Genomic DNA, 16,342 nt, shown 5'->3' with positions numbered 1-16,342 from the left:
TGTCATTGTATCTTAGTCATTAATTGTAGATGGATGCCTGGGTTTAAGTTCAGGAAGTGCGTTGGTTTTTATTTGTAGTACGTTTGTAGTACAGCAGGATGTGGTGTATTCTGGGAAAAATAGGGAGGGCATGGTTCTTTCTGCTTCATAAATAAAGTCCTGAAGTTTGTTGTTTGTGTGCGTGTTTTGATGTATGAGGAAAAACAGTCCACATGGAGAGCGACAGCAGGCATACACAAGCTGTTACAAATCCAGCCTTGAGTCAACAAAAAAGCTTTTAAAAGTTATTTTCTTATCCTCTTGAGGACTGACCTGACAAAGCTCGCATTGTTACGATGTAGAAATCTGCATCATGATGTTGTTATATTGGCAACGTTAAGACCTGTTCATTGCAAGTAAATCACAAGGCAACTGTTCTCTTTTTGAGTTCATATTGCAACAGTAATTGACTGAAGTCTCTATGTAACTTACTATTTACAGTGTAACTGAGACTCACCAGAAACAGATTAACAGGTAGTACGCTGTGGGATTTAATGAAATGACGGCATTCGTTTCAGATAAATATTTCCAGAATTGTACTGCATGGCAGCAGACCAAGTTCCTGATTGGACGGTAAACAACGGAGTGCGTGTAAAGAAGTTGTTTTCTTTGCTAGTTATCGCTGACCGTTGACTACACACACTTTCACGGCTCCTGATTACTTATTTTATTTCCACCCTCATGATTCATGTCATGTGCTTACAGTTTAATTTCGATACTCCCCCAAATCTCTCGTTTCAGGTCCATCGACTTCATGCCCTTCTGTTCCCGCCATCACCTGTGTCTCAATGTCCCCTCCCTCTGTCCCAGTTCATCCTGTATTCTATGCGTCAGCAGTCAAGCCTGTCTTCGTCGTGTTTTTACCAGTTTTGGTAAGTTTGACCAGCTTTTTGCCTCACGTCTTGGACACCTTTAACTTTTCATTTTTGACTCCCTGTTTGCCAAATCTTGGTGTCAATGAACTGGAATTTGAACTTTTGATCTGTCTTTCAAGTTTTGTATTTTGGTCCAGTTTTTTGCTTCAGTGTGACACTAATGCCCCTAAAAGATGTTAATCCCAAGAAGCATGTTTCCTCATAAGACAATAGCTGATGGGTTCAGCGTTTGGGACACGAGAGATATTTTTCTTCCTACTCTGAACTTTGAACTTTTGCACAGACTGTGAACATTCACAGTCTGTGCATCCACTCATAAATCAACTGATCCCAAAATATCCCAGTAGATTCTTTAGGTCAGATGTTGGACACACATATACACTGAACTCCTGCAGCTAAAAATGTCACATGATAGATGAGTGAGGTGGCGGGTTAACTGATCATTCTAAATAATGGAAACATGAGCACTAAAGGAACTGAGGCCATGACGCCAATAGGTAGTAAAATTACCCTTGAATCTGCCAAGACCAATAGGCTGCAGCCCTGTCTGCTGCATTCCTCCCCTGCACAGCTCACACAAACTGCCATTTAAGGCTACCGAGTGTGCTGACAGACGAGTGGAAGGAGGGATAGATAAAGTGGAGCAGTGCTTCTGATAGTCAACAATGACAGAGTGAGCTCTTCATCACTTCTGTCATTTGTGTATCATAAAGTCAACATGATGTTTGTGGAGCTCTGATAATTGACATGTTCTCCCTTTTCTGTTTCCCTTCATTTGTCTGATCTTGTATTCAAAGAGAATCACCAGAAGAGTCATGACTAAGGTGTGAAGGTGCTGGTTCAGATTACTAGAAATATCATTTTGGGGGGAAATCATTGCAGAAATGACGACCTGTCTGCATTCCAACAGGGGTGGAATTTTCCTGAGAACTCACAAAAAGCATTACTCTACTGTTAAACAGAAGACAAGTCACTGCTGTGAGATTTTTTCTCAGTTACCGTTCATTGCTCAACCTTGGCCAAAGTGAAGTGAGGAATGATGTGATGCACATGAATCTGGGGCTGCCGGGCCAACGAGCTGTGATGAATGCCTCCCTCTGTTGGACACTGAGCTCTACTACTATCTCCACTGAAATCAAGAGGACACTCACTGCAGAAAACATTTCCTTAAAGAGATAAAAAGGGAACTGTTTGTGATACGTGTATTGAATTTTGAGTTTCAGGATCCGCTATTTCCAGAGACACAATGTGACAGGAGTAAGACAGGTTCTAATAAGTGTTGATTGACATTTTACCCTGCTGGTTTAAGAACATTTCTCATTTTATGAAGGAGCAAAATGAAACAGATTTAATTTAAAACACCTTATCTCATTCATTTATTCATCTTTACTCTAAGGTCAAACTAATTGTGAAGTAGATTCTACATTAAAACAACATAGCGTATGAACATGTGGGAAAAAAGAGACTTTCAAAGCCATCAGTACATTTTAAACCAATGTAAGATCTTTTTCTCCTCTGCTACTGTTAATAATGTCTGAGCAAATTGGTATAAGTTTGCTATAAAACATTACTGATCAGGTGTTAATTTGAATAGTTTTTTTTTAAACTGACATTTAGCACACTGCATTCTTTCACTTTTGCATCTGAGGAGTTTTTGGCATTGTATAAAATGATAAAACACTCATGCAGGGTTACATTTCATATATTTCATCATTTTTTATGTCATTATTTTATATCATGATAATAAGAAAGCATTAGGTCTGATTTTTAGTTGAATGTGCCTCACTAAACACTCCCTATTATGTTGTAGTAGTAGTAGTTTATTTTCTGCATTGCTTTTGTGCTGTGTTGTGTAAACCTGTATGAGTTTGACTACATTAGGGAATGTATGATAATTCAAACATGGATATGTGCTTAGTCTTGATTATAATAATACAATATAAAGTATGATATTAATGTAACTCTGCCAAGCTGAGTGCAATGTACAATGACTTGACTACAGCTAAAATGTTTAAATTAAACTCTAGTTAGGCAGAAAATTAATACAAAGCAATTCTATTTAGACACTGGGCTCTTTTTTTGGACTGTTCAATCTGACATAAAACTGCCCCATACAGCTAGAGTTGCTCTATATACAGTAGTTTTCCTATTAATGAGCTTAAGACTAATGTTTGTGTGATAAACTGGAAATTTCAGTTTACACAAACCATGTTAACACAGGATTTGTGTGTACTTTCTCCATCCTACCACTTGATGTCACCCTTTTTAAAGAAGCAAACCAACACTGTGGGCTGAGCGGTTAGATCACTTACATGCTGCTGATACAACAGTGAGGAGCTACAGAGAAATACTGTACTGGTATGTAAATAGAGGTGTCAGTGTGATGGTGTTTGAGTTTTTCTTTGAACATCTTTGGCCCTCCTCTTTTGAATCACAACTATGAAAAACATTGAATGTATGACAATCATGGTGTTAAAATCAGCTGTATGTATTCAGTTGTTTTGTGTCTGTGTTATGGTTTCAGTGTGACACTGCTTACCTTCCTCCCAGAGAACAGCATACACAGCTGGTGCATGGAGCCTCCGTTCTTGGTCAGCTCTTTCTTCAGGGTTTTGGGCGATGGCAGCGTCCACCCACCCTTGTGGTGTCCTCCCCCGACCTCCAGGCAGTTGATGGCGTTGTCCGAGGTGAAGCATGGCGTGCGGGGGTCCTGCAGGAGGCTCCCCTCGCTGTGTGTGCGCCTGCGGAGGGAGTTCTGCACACTGAGCCCGCCTCCTCCGTGTTTCTCACAGGTGGCCCCCTCCACCATGCTGCGTCGCTTGCTGTCGCTACGCTGCAGGTAGGCGTCGTCGCTGTCATCTTCGTCCTCCTCTTCCTCCTCTTCAGACTCATCGTCTTCGTCTTCGTCTTCATCGTAATCTTCGTCATCTGTGTTAGGTGAGGAGAGGGCGTCTGCGCTGAAGGAGCGATCGAGACGCAGCTCAGGGATGACAAATGAGGATGAGGAGGAGGAAGGGGGGGCGTTGGTGTCAGGTGGCTCTGAGGCGTTTTCTTCATCTGTGTTTGACACCAACAGGTTTATGTTAACCTCCTCCTCGTTCCTGTCTCCATCCTCCTCTTCTCCATCTTCTCTCTCCACAAATTCACTTCCTGGACTCTTTCTGCTCGCTCCATCCTCCTCCTCCTCTTCCTCTCCCCGGCTCTCCACATCCTTCCCTTCCCTCCAGATCTCCATCTCGTTCCCCTCCATGCTCTTGCAGTCTTCCCCCTCTGTGGAAGGAGGTGGTGTGGGAGGCACCTTGTGTCGCTCCACAGACCCCCCAAGAGGAGTGTAGATCTCATCCAAAGGGGTGAGAGGCTCAGACGGGTGAGGGCTGCCGATCGTAGGGGGCTCTGAGGGACTGGAGGGGTAGAGGCTGCTCTCTTCTCCTTCAGAGCTGCGTGGGGGCAGGTGGAGGCACACCCCACCTCTGTCCCCTCCTACTCCACCCAGCTCACATGAAGAGGCATCCACCTTAGGCTCCAACATCTAGAACAGAGAGAGAGAGACACAGAGAGAGAGAACCGTTAAGTCAAATCTGTTTGGACAATTAATGTAGTGTCTATAAATCTAACAAGTTTAAGTCTGCGTGATTGAGATTTACTGCACAGCCACCAGCAAATCCACTTATCACAACTATTCCATTACTGCTATTGAATTAGGTTTTGACATATCTCTGGTGTGCTCAATGTTAGTGAACCTAGCTGTAAACACTGGGACCACACTAGATGACATTTATGTCGTTTCATGAGGTCACAATGTCACAAGAAGTGATTATAGTGCCGCCATTACTCGCTCAAGAGATGGAGCACATATTGAACTCTGACTGACCACACCATAAAGTCATTCATGACCTTTGACCTTGGGTAGTGAGGCAAGAAGCAGACCTTTTAGGCAGGAGTGTCCACAACAATGATTGATCACATCATTACTTATTATAATAAAGTTTGCAAAGATCTGAAATCATCATGGTATAAGACACATTATTTTATGCAATCAAGCTGTCACACTTGGCATGTGCAGATTTTATCCACTGAATGGAGGCCTGGGTTTAATAGTCAGATGCTGACAGCCAGCTAAAAGCTTGCTATCAGATACCTTCACATGATTTGGTGCCAATACTAAATAAAAAAACTGCAATTTTTTGACTAATTTAGGATTTATGAGGGACATGTTGTAAACAAAGGTATTGTGTAAAACATAAAGAACTGCAGGTTGGCATAGAGACCACAGTTTCAGCCAGAGACTGTATACAACATGGATGTGGTCTCTGTGAGATCATCCATTTGAAGCCCAATGATGGTGGGCCTCATGTTAGAAATGATGATTTAATATAACTCAGCTCAAATGTATTTATGTAGCAACTTTCATACACAAAAGCATGCAGCCAAAAGGGCTTCACAACAACAAACAAAAAATGACATAGGACAGCAACAGTTAAAATAATAACAAATGAAATTAATTTCAAATAGAATTTTAACAAAATGTTTTATATTAACAGAGTAAAACAGTTCTGGAAGTCATAAAAATCAATTAAAAACAATACAATTTGAATAAAACAAAATCAATACTGAAAAATAAAACTATTGTGAATTAAATACAAAATTTGACTAAACCCTTAAATTACTATGAGATAAAAGCTAGATTAAAAAACACAGAGAGAGGTTTCTGCTTTAACATCCAAAGGCAGATCATTTCACAGTTTTGGTGCATTACATCGTCGGTGCTTGTGTGGGACAAATGAAGAACATTTAAAAAGGAATCTTACTTCTGATCAACCTAGACACATTAAAAAAAACGTGGAGCCGAGGTAGACTTTCAGCCTCCTGTTAAAAGACTGTCCATCAACTCAGCCCCTAATTATGCAAATTAATGTTTAACTCTCAGCCTTAATATTGTATTAATGAATGCATTATAAAAAAGAATGTACTCCCTGTGACACTCGAAAACTGCAGCTTTGTGCTATGAGTCATTGGCTTCAGTTTTCAGCCCCGGAGGGTGACACTTTGTTATAGCTAAGACACACACTTTACTATTTGTTAACCCTTCTCACCTTAAATCATTAGTGCAATGTTGAACAATTTGATTTCACATCCGTATTTTTTCTCATATAACGCAGACTTTGTTGTTTACAGAAAGAAGACAAATGGATATAGGTAAATGGAAAAAGGGCCGTACTCCTTAGTTGATTTAATACTTCAGCTAAGATTTACTGATGACTTTATGGGCTCTGTCACTTGTTGATGTCTTATGATGTCAAAATCTTGTAAATAATGGTCCCATTTGGGGTGAAAATGGAAGACGACTGGTATGCTTAAAAGAAATACACTCAGCGACTGACAAATCACAGGCAAGTGCAAGTCACAACCAAGACCTGTCAACCTGGATAGAGGCATAAATGAATCTCTGATGCAATGGTGACTGGGTCAACTTATTATACACTATATATTTCAAAACAGGTGGATGACAGCATAGGAGTTGTGATAGGGTTGTCTTGTTATGAGGCATCCTTGATTCAGGACTGGTTTTGAGTGATTATATAACATTAAAAAGACAACACATTGTCAGGCTCAGTGCTAATTTTGGTTCACAAGACTGATACAAAGCCAGTCTGCTAGAGACCATATTGCAACACAAGTGCAATGGAGTTAATAATTTGATGCACTGATGTTTTCTCACTCTAGCAGATATAGCTACAGCAATAAACTTGAGCTTTCTGCACATATTAAGTCAAACTAACTGGTTCTGTACCCTCAGGGGATGTGGGATAGAAAAACAAGCCTCATGCAGAAATGTATGATATCACTGTTACATAGAGTAAGCATCAGACACACAGATATGTTTCCATCATTTCAACTTTCTGTTTATTTCCCTCTCATCCAACTGACCACACACAGTGTGCAAGTCATCCACTGCCCCCATCAACCTCTCAGGGTCAAACAAAGTATGTCTGCAACACGGTATAATGTGCATGTTTGTATACAGTACAAACACACACAGCTTGTAATCTGTCTGCGTAACCTCCCAAAAGTAAATGCTGCGTTAACCTCATCAACCTCAAAATGCACTCAGTGGGAGTTTCATTAAAAGCATTTTGAATGGGCCAAAATTGTGCAAACACACAGAAATGCATTTTTTATTCGACTTAAGATCAAAGTTTGTGATGTTAGGGAACAAGCCAAGGCAAATTAAGGAACTGTTGGAAAGTTATACATTTACATATACTTTTTTCCCCTTTCCCAAAATAAGATATGCATGATTACTACATTAAAGTAATAAAACAAGTAAAATCAATTCTTGCTTTGATTGCTTTAAGGCAGCAACAAGTCTTGTGAAGGGTCTCACTGTGTTGGTCAAGTTAACCTTTGATGACAAGCTGCAGTCACAAGACGCTCTGCTCTCAATGGAGACAATGCTGCCTGCTTTCAGACCGCTCTCATGATATTTCACAAGCTGTTTGTGTACTTGTAAAGCTAATGTTAGTTTCAAGATACACTGACTTGTAAACTTTTGACCTGTATTTATAAACTCTGCAGAGAGCTTTTGGAACTTTTAGTCAGGACCAGCTCCAAAAAAGCAATCCTGTACTAATCCTGATGTTACTTGTGCTAAGATTGTAGCTTGTTATGCCTACTGCAAACAAAATTCTGCCCTGACAGAGAAGGGACAAAGAGGGAAGCAACTCAAACACCACACAAGTTTCCAAGCCTCTTAAACGTACAAGTGAAAATCAGGCCCTAATATCATCATTATCCCTTCATAAGCATACTCAACAATAGCATGAATATGTTTTAACTGATAAATGGAGGCAAGGCAAGGCAGCTTTATTTGTATAGCACATTTCATACACGAGGGCAACTCAATGTGCTTTACATTAAAAGATTAAAAGCATTGGAGACATTCAGACAGGCATAAAAGAACATAATTAAAATGACAAATATAATAAAACATAAAAGAAAAGGGACAATTGGAATATATTAAAAATTACATTAAAATTTGCATTTAAAGCAAGTTAAAATAAGCTAAGATAGGAAGGCAGTGGCAAATAATGGAGGCCTGAGTATAGTGGCTACACTTGCTTTCTCAACATTGTAATGTAGTACGAAGAGGCTAGAGCTAGGTATCAGCTACTGATGAATCAGTTGAGTGCCAATTAGGGCCTGTTTCCACTAACCACTTATTTTTGTGCCACCAGAGCCTGCAACCCTCTAGATACATTTAAGAGTGTTTCTCACCATTGCCTACTATTTCTAGGTTATAAAAGTAGTCTCACGGTTACTGCTTCCCTTAGTAGTGAACATTAAGTCTGTTTTAAAATGCTAAGTATGCTGCAAATTTGCTTTCATAAACTGAAACTTTCACAATGAAAATTTATAAACAACTGAGAGATACCATGTTGTAGCATTAGCAGAAGCTCTAGACCTGGATCTGTGCAAATGTTTAGTTTTTCCTTTGTATGAACCCCTGCTGTTGTCGTTGACTAACTTGTATCAGAAGTCCCGCCCTTTCTTGATTTTGATTGGTTGTTGAGGGAGTAGTGATATTAACAAGTGCAGTGGTGTTCCAAGACAGCGCAGTGACAAAAAACAGCTAATGAGGGCTTTTTTGTGCTGACAATGCTAGGAGCTGAAAATGCTCAACAGCAGTAATTTTGCATTGAAAATAGATGCTGCCAGTGAAAAAAAAACCTGTTAGTGGACACAGGCCCTTAATGGTGAAAAATAAAAACCCTGCATTTTGGATTTTTTTTTGGTTTCAGTAGGGACATGTTGCAGATGTATTGTGTAACACAAAGAATGGCAGTTAGACAAAGAACAGGTAAGAAGAACAGGCAACTGTGACATATCTATTTTCCAGGATGCTTTTTCATTCAAGTAAGAGATAGTTTCTTCAAGTACCCAAGTTTTATCAGACCTATTTCCCCAGTGTTCATGCTGTGAAACCTTTTGAGACTAGAACAGAGACTCAAAGCAATAAACATAACCTAGACTTGTCTTGATATTCATGGGTATGTTCCACAACCCCCCAAGGTGATTCAGACTCTCATTGTACATTCTAACTCCCTCTTAACCTCCCCTTGATCCTATCCAAAGGTTCACAGGAGTGTTCAAACCAAGTCATCAAGGCTTCTACTGATGCGATGGGTGGATGAGGGGTATTTTTAGAAGGCAATGCTCTTCCATAAAAGCATCAGTGTAGAAAAGTGGAAGTAAATCCTCTGTCTCTATCCCTTACAGCCCCTCCTTCTCCTCTTCCTTCGTTTAGAAAAAGTGAGTCACTGTCAGAAAAATTATGACTTTTGATTTATGAGTCACTGTCAGAGTTTGAACATTTTGAAAAAACACGGGAGGAACATTTATTGCTGTTTGGACCCATGTTTTATTTAGAACTGTGATTTACACGGACAGTTCCTCCTTCCATTTTGAGAATTTGCTGACCTCCCTCTCTCTCTCCCTGTCTTACATACATAAACCCCTGTCTGTTGAAGATATGGCTTGAGACACAATGGAGCCACCTGTCCTGTCAGATACACTTGTTCCTTCTCACAATCCCTTCAGTGGACACACACACACACAGAGGAACACACAAAAACAAGAAATGCAGTAAGAAAAGAACCCTTGTCTCTTTCAAGCCTGTCCTTCATGTCTTACACAGGATTTGAAAAGAATAGACTCATTAACAAACATAGAAATGTTCAAGGCATTTTCTAATTTTGCTAATTACCACCTCTTACATTCTCTCTTCAATAAACCTGCTTCAAAAGATGGATTAAAAGTCACAAGCTAATGGGCAATACACTCGTGTTTATGTGCATGTTTATATGCAAGTGCAACACAAATGTATTCAAATACGGCTTAGAGTCATCAATGATTTAACACAATACAAACCCTGGCAAGGAAACAACAGCAGCGCTAAAAGGCAGCGAGAGTGGGATGTAGAGTATAAGTGATGGAGGAGACAAAGTGGATAAGACAAGCAGAAGGGAAGAGGGGAATCAGAGAAAGGCAGTGACACAGAAATGGGATGAGTGAAAAGGACCGAGGGAAAGACATAAAAGAGGAGATGAGTGGAGAGTAAATCTTGGACATTGTCCATCTTGGTTTCATAATGCTGATGCATTAAAAGCAGGATGACTGTTTGTACAGTGACTTAACAGCAGACATATCAAGAAGGTTATTTCTTTTAATTCCAAAATCACCAAGCGTGATGAAATTATCCACCAAGAAGAAGAAACTAATCCAGCACATATGAGTTTCCAACCGCAATTTTGTTAGTGAAGTGTTTTATAAGTCTTTGTAGAAGGTCATATAGAAGAGATTAGATTCAGCTGACTTATGAGATGCAATTTAATGCTTTGTTGGCCTGCTCCCTCCTTGTGTTCACTGAGCTTAAAATATGATACTTTGCCGTTTTGTGTTCAAAGCCAAGAGGCAGACATACTGGCTACTGACATTAATTCACCACAAGTTATACGCCCAAGGGATCTCACTCTGGGTCTTTTTACACATTTCTTACATTGTTGTATGTGTATTGTTAAGAGCACAAGCAACATTTGCTGTTTTCATACACTATTTGTGTCTCATTCTGTCCAGGGAATAAATATTTGCTGAAGCTCTTCTCAAGTATACCTGGAGTTCTAATCTTGTCATTCATAGACATTCATTGTCCACAGAGGATGACTCCTCATGACTTTAGTGGATCGCCTGACTTTCCAGTTAACCACCAGCAGGTACAAATGACGTGGTTCAGAGTGTCTCAATGGCTGTTTGATGAGATATAAACCTACTTTATGCTTCATGGCGTCTTCTTGGTGGGAACTTTGGTGATCCCAATTATTTATTGATGGACTGAATCGAATTTGTCATCAATTGTTCTATGAATACCTTCCAAATTATTGACATTGCTGTTAAAATTGAATTCTAAATCTAACCAATTATGATACTCAGAGTTGATTATTGGCTGATATCTAGTGCCTCTCCGATACCATTGACAAAAAGTATACATAGTATTAATGGAAACAACACTGAGTGCTTGAGGGACTTCCAAACCATTTAGTCAGATTAGTGCATTGACTTACCTGCCAACATCTCACGCTGTATTTTAACAAGTGACAGGGGTCAACTTTGGCTCTGTATTTCTTACTTTTCTCTCACTTAATTTTTTTATTTACTGTTACTTTTCGAAAATGTTCCCCATCACTGTGGTTGTTATTCTAAAACCTCACAAGTTGACCTCCATAACATGTTGACCGCTCTCTCTTCTCTAATAGCAGCCTCAGAATAAATAATGCATGACCACTTATGTCTCTTCAGTGCTCACTTCGTGTTAATCCTTTCAAGATCGTCCAGGGCCCTGTTCTAATATTACATTTTGGCCAATCAAAAATAATTCAGGCCTCAACTTTTAACAATTAAACTCTTGAGTGCCTTTTAATCTAACATTTGGCAGTGCTAATATTTTGGTTGCATTAGTTCAAAGCTGAATACGGTAACATGTTGGCAAAAACAGATATATATATTTTTTTTTTAAATGGAAGCTACGCACCCAGCATATGATGACGTTTATCACATTTCCTACATATAGGCAAACTCTGTCTCATCCCCCCGGAGTACATTTGGGCTTCAAACAGAAGTTTGGGGGAATCCAATTTGCAGTGAAAAAGGCTTAATGGATTCAAAACTTCATTATAAAACTTCTGAAAACAGATCTTTCTCGTGCTCTGTTTGATATCACACTAGGCCCGAGGGTAATTGGGCAAAACTGCAACAAAGATACTGTACAACTGTGTGCACACGGACGAATCACAAGCTACAAACAATCAATGGATGCCAAAACACATGCATGCTTTGCAGATTTCAGAGTTCAATGATTTGAAATTTGGATTTTGTAGTTCAAATGGGCTGATGAGGAAAGCTCCTCTTGACCTCATTTCCAGGATTCTGAGGTATTTTAATGTGCACAACAGCAGGGCACAGCAGAGTACAAGAACTGAATCAAGAAATTTAAATAACTGTTTGAGTTATCAATTTTTATGTTAGTTTAAAAAACATTGTTTTGTTCATTTACAATGCTATAGAGATGCAAAAGAACTCACGATTAAAACAAACCAAAGAGAACGATACTGAGTTCACTGAGTACTGTTCTCTTTGGTTTGGTTGCACACTGAGATGAAGCAGATTGAGATAATATGAATTTGAAATGGTAAAGTCATAAATCACAAACTATATTCTGGTGTGTGGAGCGCATTAACTCAACTGTCTAATGATCCAACTCCAACTGGAATATTAATCCAAAAGCATATGCCTTTAATTTTACACCATCTGTTAAGAAAATAAGTAGCACCTTCCAGGGAATCGTGCCAAGTGACTCATGCAGAGTGTGACTGTGCCAACTAGGTGGAAAATAAAGAGAGTATTGAGATTTCGTCTTGTTTCCAAAAAGTAATGAAGACTGACAAAAATGATCTTCACCTCCCAAAAAAAATCACAATCTGAAGGTCTAAATCTCTGAAGGTCAACATCTTATTTTAAAGACAGAACTACAGGAAACACACATACAAACACACACTCCTTGACATCCATCTAGGGACAATCCTATGACCTCTGTCCCACAGTTACTATGGCAATGTGATCCATCTCAGGGGAGCAGCTGTTTTCCAAAAGCTAAAGAAGCACCTCTGAACTCTGTCATCTCTCTGTGTTCTCCCCAGAACCCTGCCTGCTTCTTAACTTCAATGTGCCATCTTTTATCTTTTCCTCTCCCCTCACCCCCTCCCCTCACCCCCTCCCCTCCTTTTCTTTATTTAATTTCCTCTGTTTTTAAGTAAGACATTGCACTGAAGAGCATTAAAGTCATCCCCTGCTTCACTTTACTCAGTCTGATATTAATGGTTTACTGCCAAATCCAACTCCATCCACCATAAATCCAGCTCAACTCAATTAGCAATGCTGTTAAGTATATTGTACACTGGTAAACAAAAGGGCATGTTTTCTCTTCTATTCCGCTTTGCCACTCCCTCGACTCCCGTCTCGACTCTCTTCCTCATAATAACTCAGTGCTGTGGATGTACATGACAGCCAAGTGGCTGGCAGGATGTCTAATTGATGTATCTCCACCCGATTAGTCTGCATTACTCTTGTTTACGTTGTTCTTCAGTTTTCTTTGCCCACAGACTTATCTCATCGATTTCCCCGTAGGACATGTAAGGTCAGAGCAGGCTAGACTTCCTGCTTTAAGGGAGTTAATGGAGTCAAAGGACCAAAGAAAGAACAAGAAATCTGGACAAAGTTGATCAAACTGGGCACTGTCTCCCTCATTCATCTTCAACCAGTATGACCGATACGATGAAAAATCAATTATGTGCATGTGGCGCCAAAATCATGCTTCGACATGACGACTGTGTGGAAGTATTTTGAAGTGTCAGAATTAGACATCAAAATAGCTCCCTCCAATGCTTGTAAAACAGCACTCCTTTGACACAACCAATTTAACTGTGCATCTCAAGAGCTGTCATCCTGATCAGCACCAAGACTTTCTGAAAGGAAGAACCAAAAAAAAGTGTCAACCTGCTCCACTTCAGACGTCCAACGAATGTAACAGCAATCGTGTTTCTGAATGTATGCCTTTGTAAAAGGAAACATGGATCATCTATGCTAGAATCAAATGTCTGTTTCTAAAACAAATAGACTGTCACAATAAGAGTTACAGGTACATTCCAGTAGAGGAGATGCTGGCTTTTGAACGGTGCGCTGATGACAAGCTGGCTGAGAGGACATGTTGCTACCACTTGCGAAAATAATGTAACATTTTTCAATTATCGGACCACAGGACAGTTCACCACTTCTCCTCAGTCCATCTTAAATGGGCTCGGACCCAGAGAAGTCGTTCTTGGTCATGTTTATATATAGTTTCCTCTTTGTATGATACAGTTTTAAACTTGCATTTGTGGACGCAACAACAAACTGTGTTCACAGACAATGCTTTTTGAAAGTGATTTTGAGCCCATGCAGTGATTTCCACTACAGAGTCATGTCTGTTCTTGCAGTGCTGACTGTGAATTGGTTTACGGTCTTGTCCCCTTTTTTATTACAAAGATTTATCTGAATTATCTGAGTCTTTTAATGATGTTATGTACTATAGATGTTGAAATCCCTCAATTCTTTGCAATTTTAAACTGAGGATCCTTATTCTGAAATTGTTAAGATGTGCCCACACAGTCTCTCACAGACCTCTTTTGAACTATACTTCAGAGAGACTGAGTCTATCTGGAATGCCTTTTTGATACTCAGTCATGATACTATCCTGTTGCAAATTAACTTATTAATAAGAGATGTCCCTCTAGGTGTTTTTTCTTTTGTTTTTTTTTTGTTTTTTTTGTGCATTACACAACTTCATTAGGGTTCTGTTGTTCCCGTGCCAGCCCTTTTGAAATGTATTGCAGGCATCAAATTCAAAATGAGCATATATTTTTCATTAAACAATCCCAAATTTTAAATGTTCAGTTTCAAAGTTTGATATGTTCTCTTTGCAGAGTTTACAGTGAAAATATATAGTTTCAATTATTTTGAAACCATCTGTTTTTATTAACATTCTACACAGCATCCAAACTTGCAGTTGTTAAATCGCTGGTTTCCTACATGCAAACCTCCTCGTAACTCATGACCGCAATGAGTCCCTGAGGAGTTGAATGCAGCCAAAGTTATGTCTTCTGACTTCAGTGGAATCCCCACTTCATATCTAAGTAAGTTGAATGCAAAGGCAAACTCAAATGGAGCTTTTTCCAAATTTAGCAACAGTATGATCCCTAACAGCTCCCCACTCACAGACAGAGTCTAAATCTTATATCTACATAGCACCAGCACTATCTGCTTCAGATTTGTCTTTCTGTATTTCCCTCCCTTTCTATGATGACATTTAATTACATAATAAAATGAATAGTATGTTGTAGACAAGTATAATGTAATTCATTAACTATACAACATCTTACAGAGGATTCAGATCCTTGACTTCAGTTAAAAGAAGAAATGATATTTCAAAATGTTAAATAGCAGTTCCTGCCAGCATTTTGTTCAAGCAATAGTCACCTCTTATCTCTTAACTAATTATGTCCTGCACACTCATTGTGATTGTTTGCTGTGGGAAATTTAAACCACGGCTGTTTAGGTAGTGAGCTGTAACAGTTATCATTTGACACCTATCCCCCAGCAGTGGTAAAAAGCATTAAAAATAACTTTGCAGAAATGATCAGTGTTGTTGCTGATGGTCTTTTCTACCTTTTTAGGTCACAAACAGGACTCATTGTAAATTTCAATCTGTTTCATAACCCCCTTAAAACTCCCTACTTTAGCTTTAACTTTTTGGCACCGTCATTTTAAACACTAAATTAATATCTCAGAAGATAAAAGTCACATTTATTTATAGCGCTGGTAGAATTCCAATTCTATCTGAAGAGGAGCTAAAAAAAATAAAAGAAGAAATAAGAGGTACAGAAAAAGATCTGACACAAACACAGTCTTGCTTTATATCTGTGCTTTGAAGAAGATGTTCAATCAAGACTAACTTGGGAAGCATGCAACAGTTAAAGATCACATTTTTAGACCATGAGCCTCCTGATGGGAGTGATGCTTTCTGTTTCTCCTCAACAGAGATAACAACTTGTTTTTTTACTGCACCTGCAAACAACATTTTCTTCCACCAAAACTTCTCCTTATAAACTCCAGTTGTTTATTTGCCGTAAGTGGAATCATTTGCTCAAACCTACGTCACAGGTTGTTATATAATCTCAAACTCATGGTTCATTTTCTACATTCCTGCAACCACAGGTCACATATTACAAACCACTCACACATGTCTGTCTAATTTCGGAGGTTATAATCATCCTGCTGCTAGGTGCTTCTTTGAAAAGAAGTACGTGTATGACTGAAGTGAAAACAGCACATCGATCTGTGTGTGCATGTGTGTGTGTGTGTGTGTGTGTGTGCTTGCATGACCGCGCCACAACTAAATGTATATATGATATGTTTTGGCATGTGCTGTCCAGATCAATCTGTGTCTGAAGGGTTTGAATGCCATTGTTGCTTGCTGTTGTACCAATAACTCATTAAGCCAGCAGGCCATATAGATGATCAATCTTTGAGTGGCCTCATTACATGCACCGCAACGCACCGGCCTATTTTCCCCTTGATTTCACAGAGAGAAGAGCGATGAGACAGTAATAGTCGTTTATCCGTCAGACCCTGCGAACCTGATCAGGCCGAAGGGGAAGGAGAAAATGGAAAAGTGAGCAAGGGATTATGGGAGAAGAGGGCCTGTGGTTTCAAGGAAACCCAGGGGGATAAAAAAAGAGGTGGACACTTAAGTACATCTTCTAGCTGAATCACTTGGAGGA

The 16,342-nt window shown here is 39.4% G+C and overlaps 1 protein-coding gene across 2 annotated transcripts in view; it reads right to left on the bottom strand.

Annotated features, from left to right (window-relative positions):
- The window catches only part of rgs3a (regulator of G protein signaling 3a), a 122,629-nt gene that overhangs the window by 41,547 nt on the left and 64,740 nt on the right, over positions 1–16,342 (bottom strand). For both annotated transcript variants that reach the window (XM_034709281.1, XM_034709282.1), the window contains exon 6: positions 3,454–4,443. In XM_034709281.1, coding sequence (XP_034565172.1) covers positions 3,454–4,443 — 990 coding nt within the window. The remainder of the gene's footprint in view (positions 1–3,453; positions 4,444–16,342) is intronic.

Source organism: Notolabrus celidotus, chromosome 19, assembly GCF_009762535.1.
Source record: "Notolabrus celidotus isolate fNotCel1 chromosome 19, fNotCel1.pri, whole genome shotgun sequence".
Classification (NCBI taxonomy): domain Eukaryota; kingdom Metazoa; phylum Chordata; class Actinopteri; order Labriformes; family Labridae; genus Notolabrus; species Notolabrus celidotus.
This window is presented reverse-complemented; position numbering and strand designations above follow the sequence as displayed.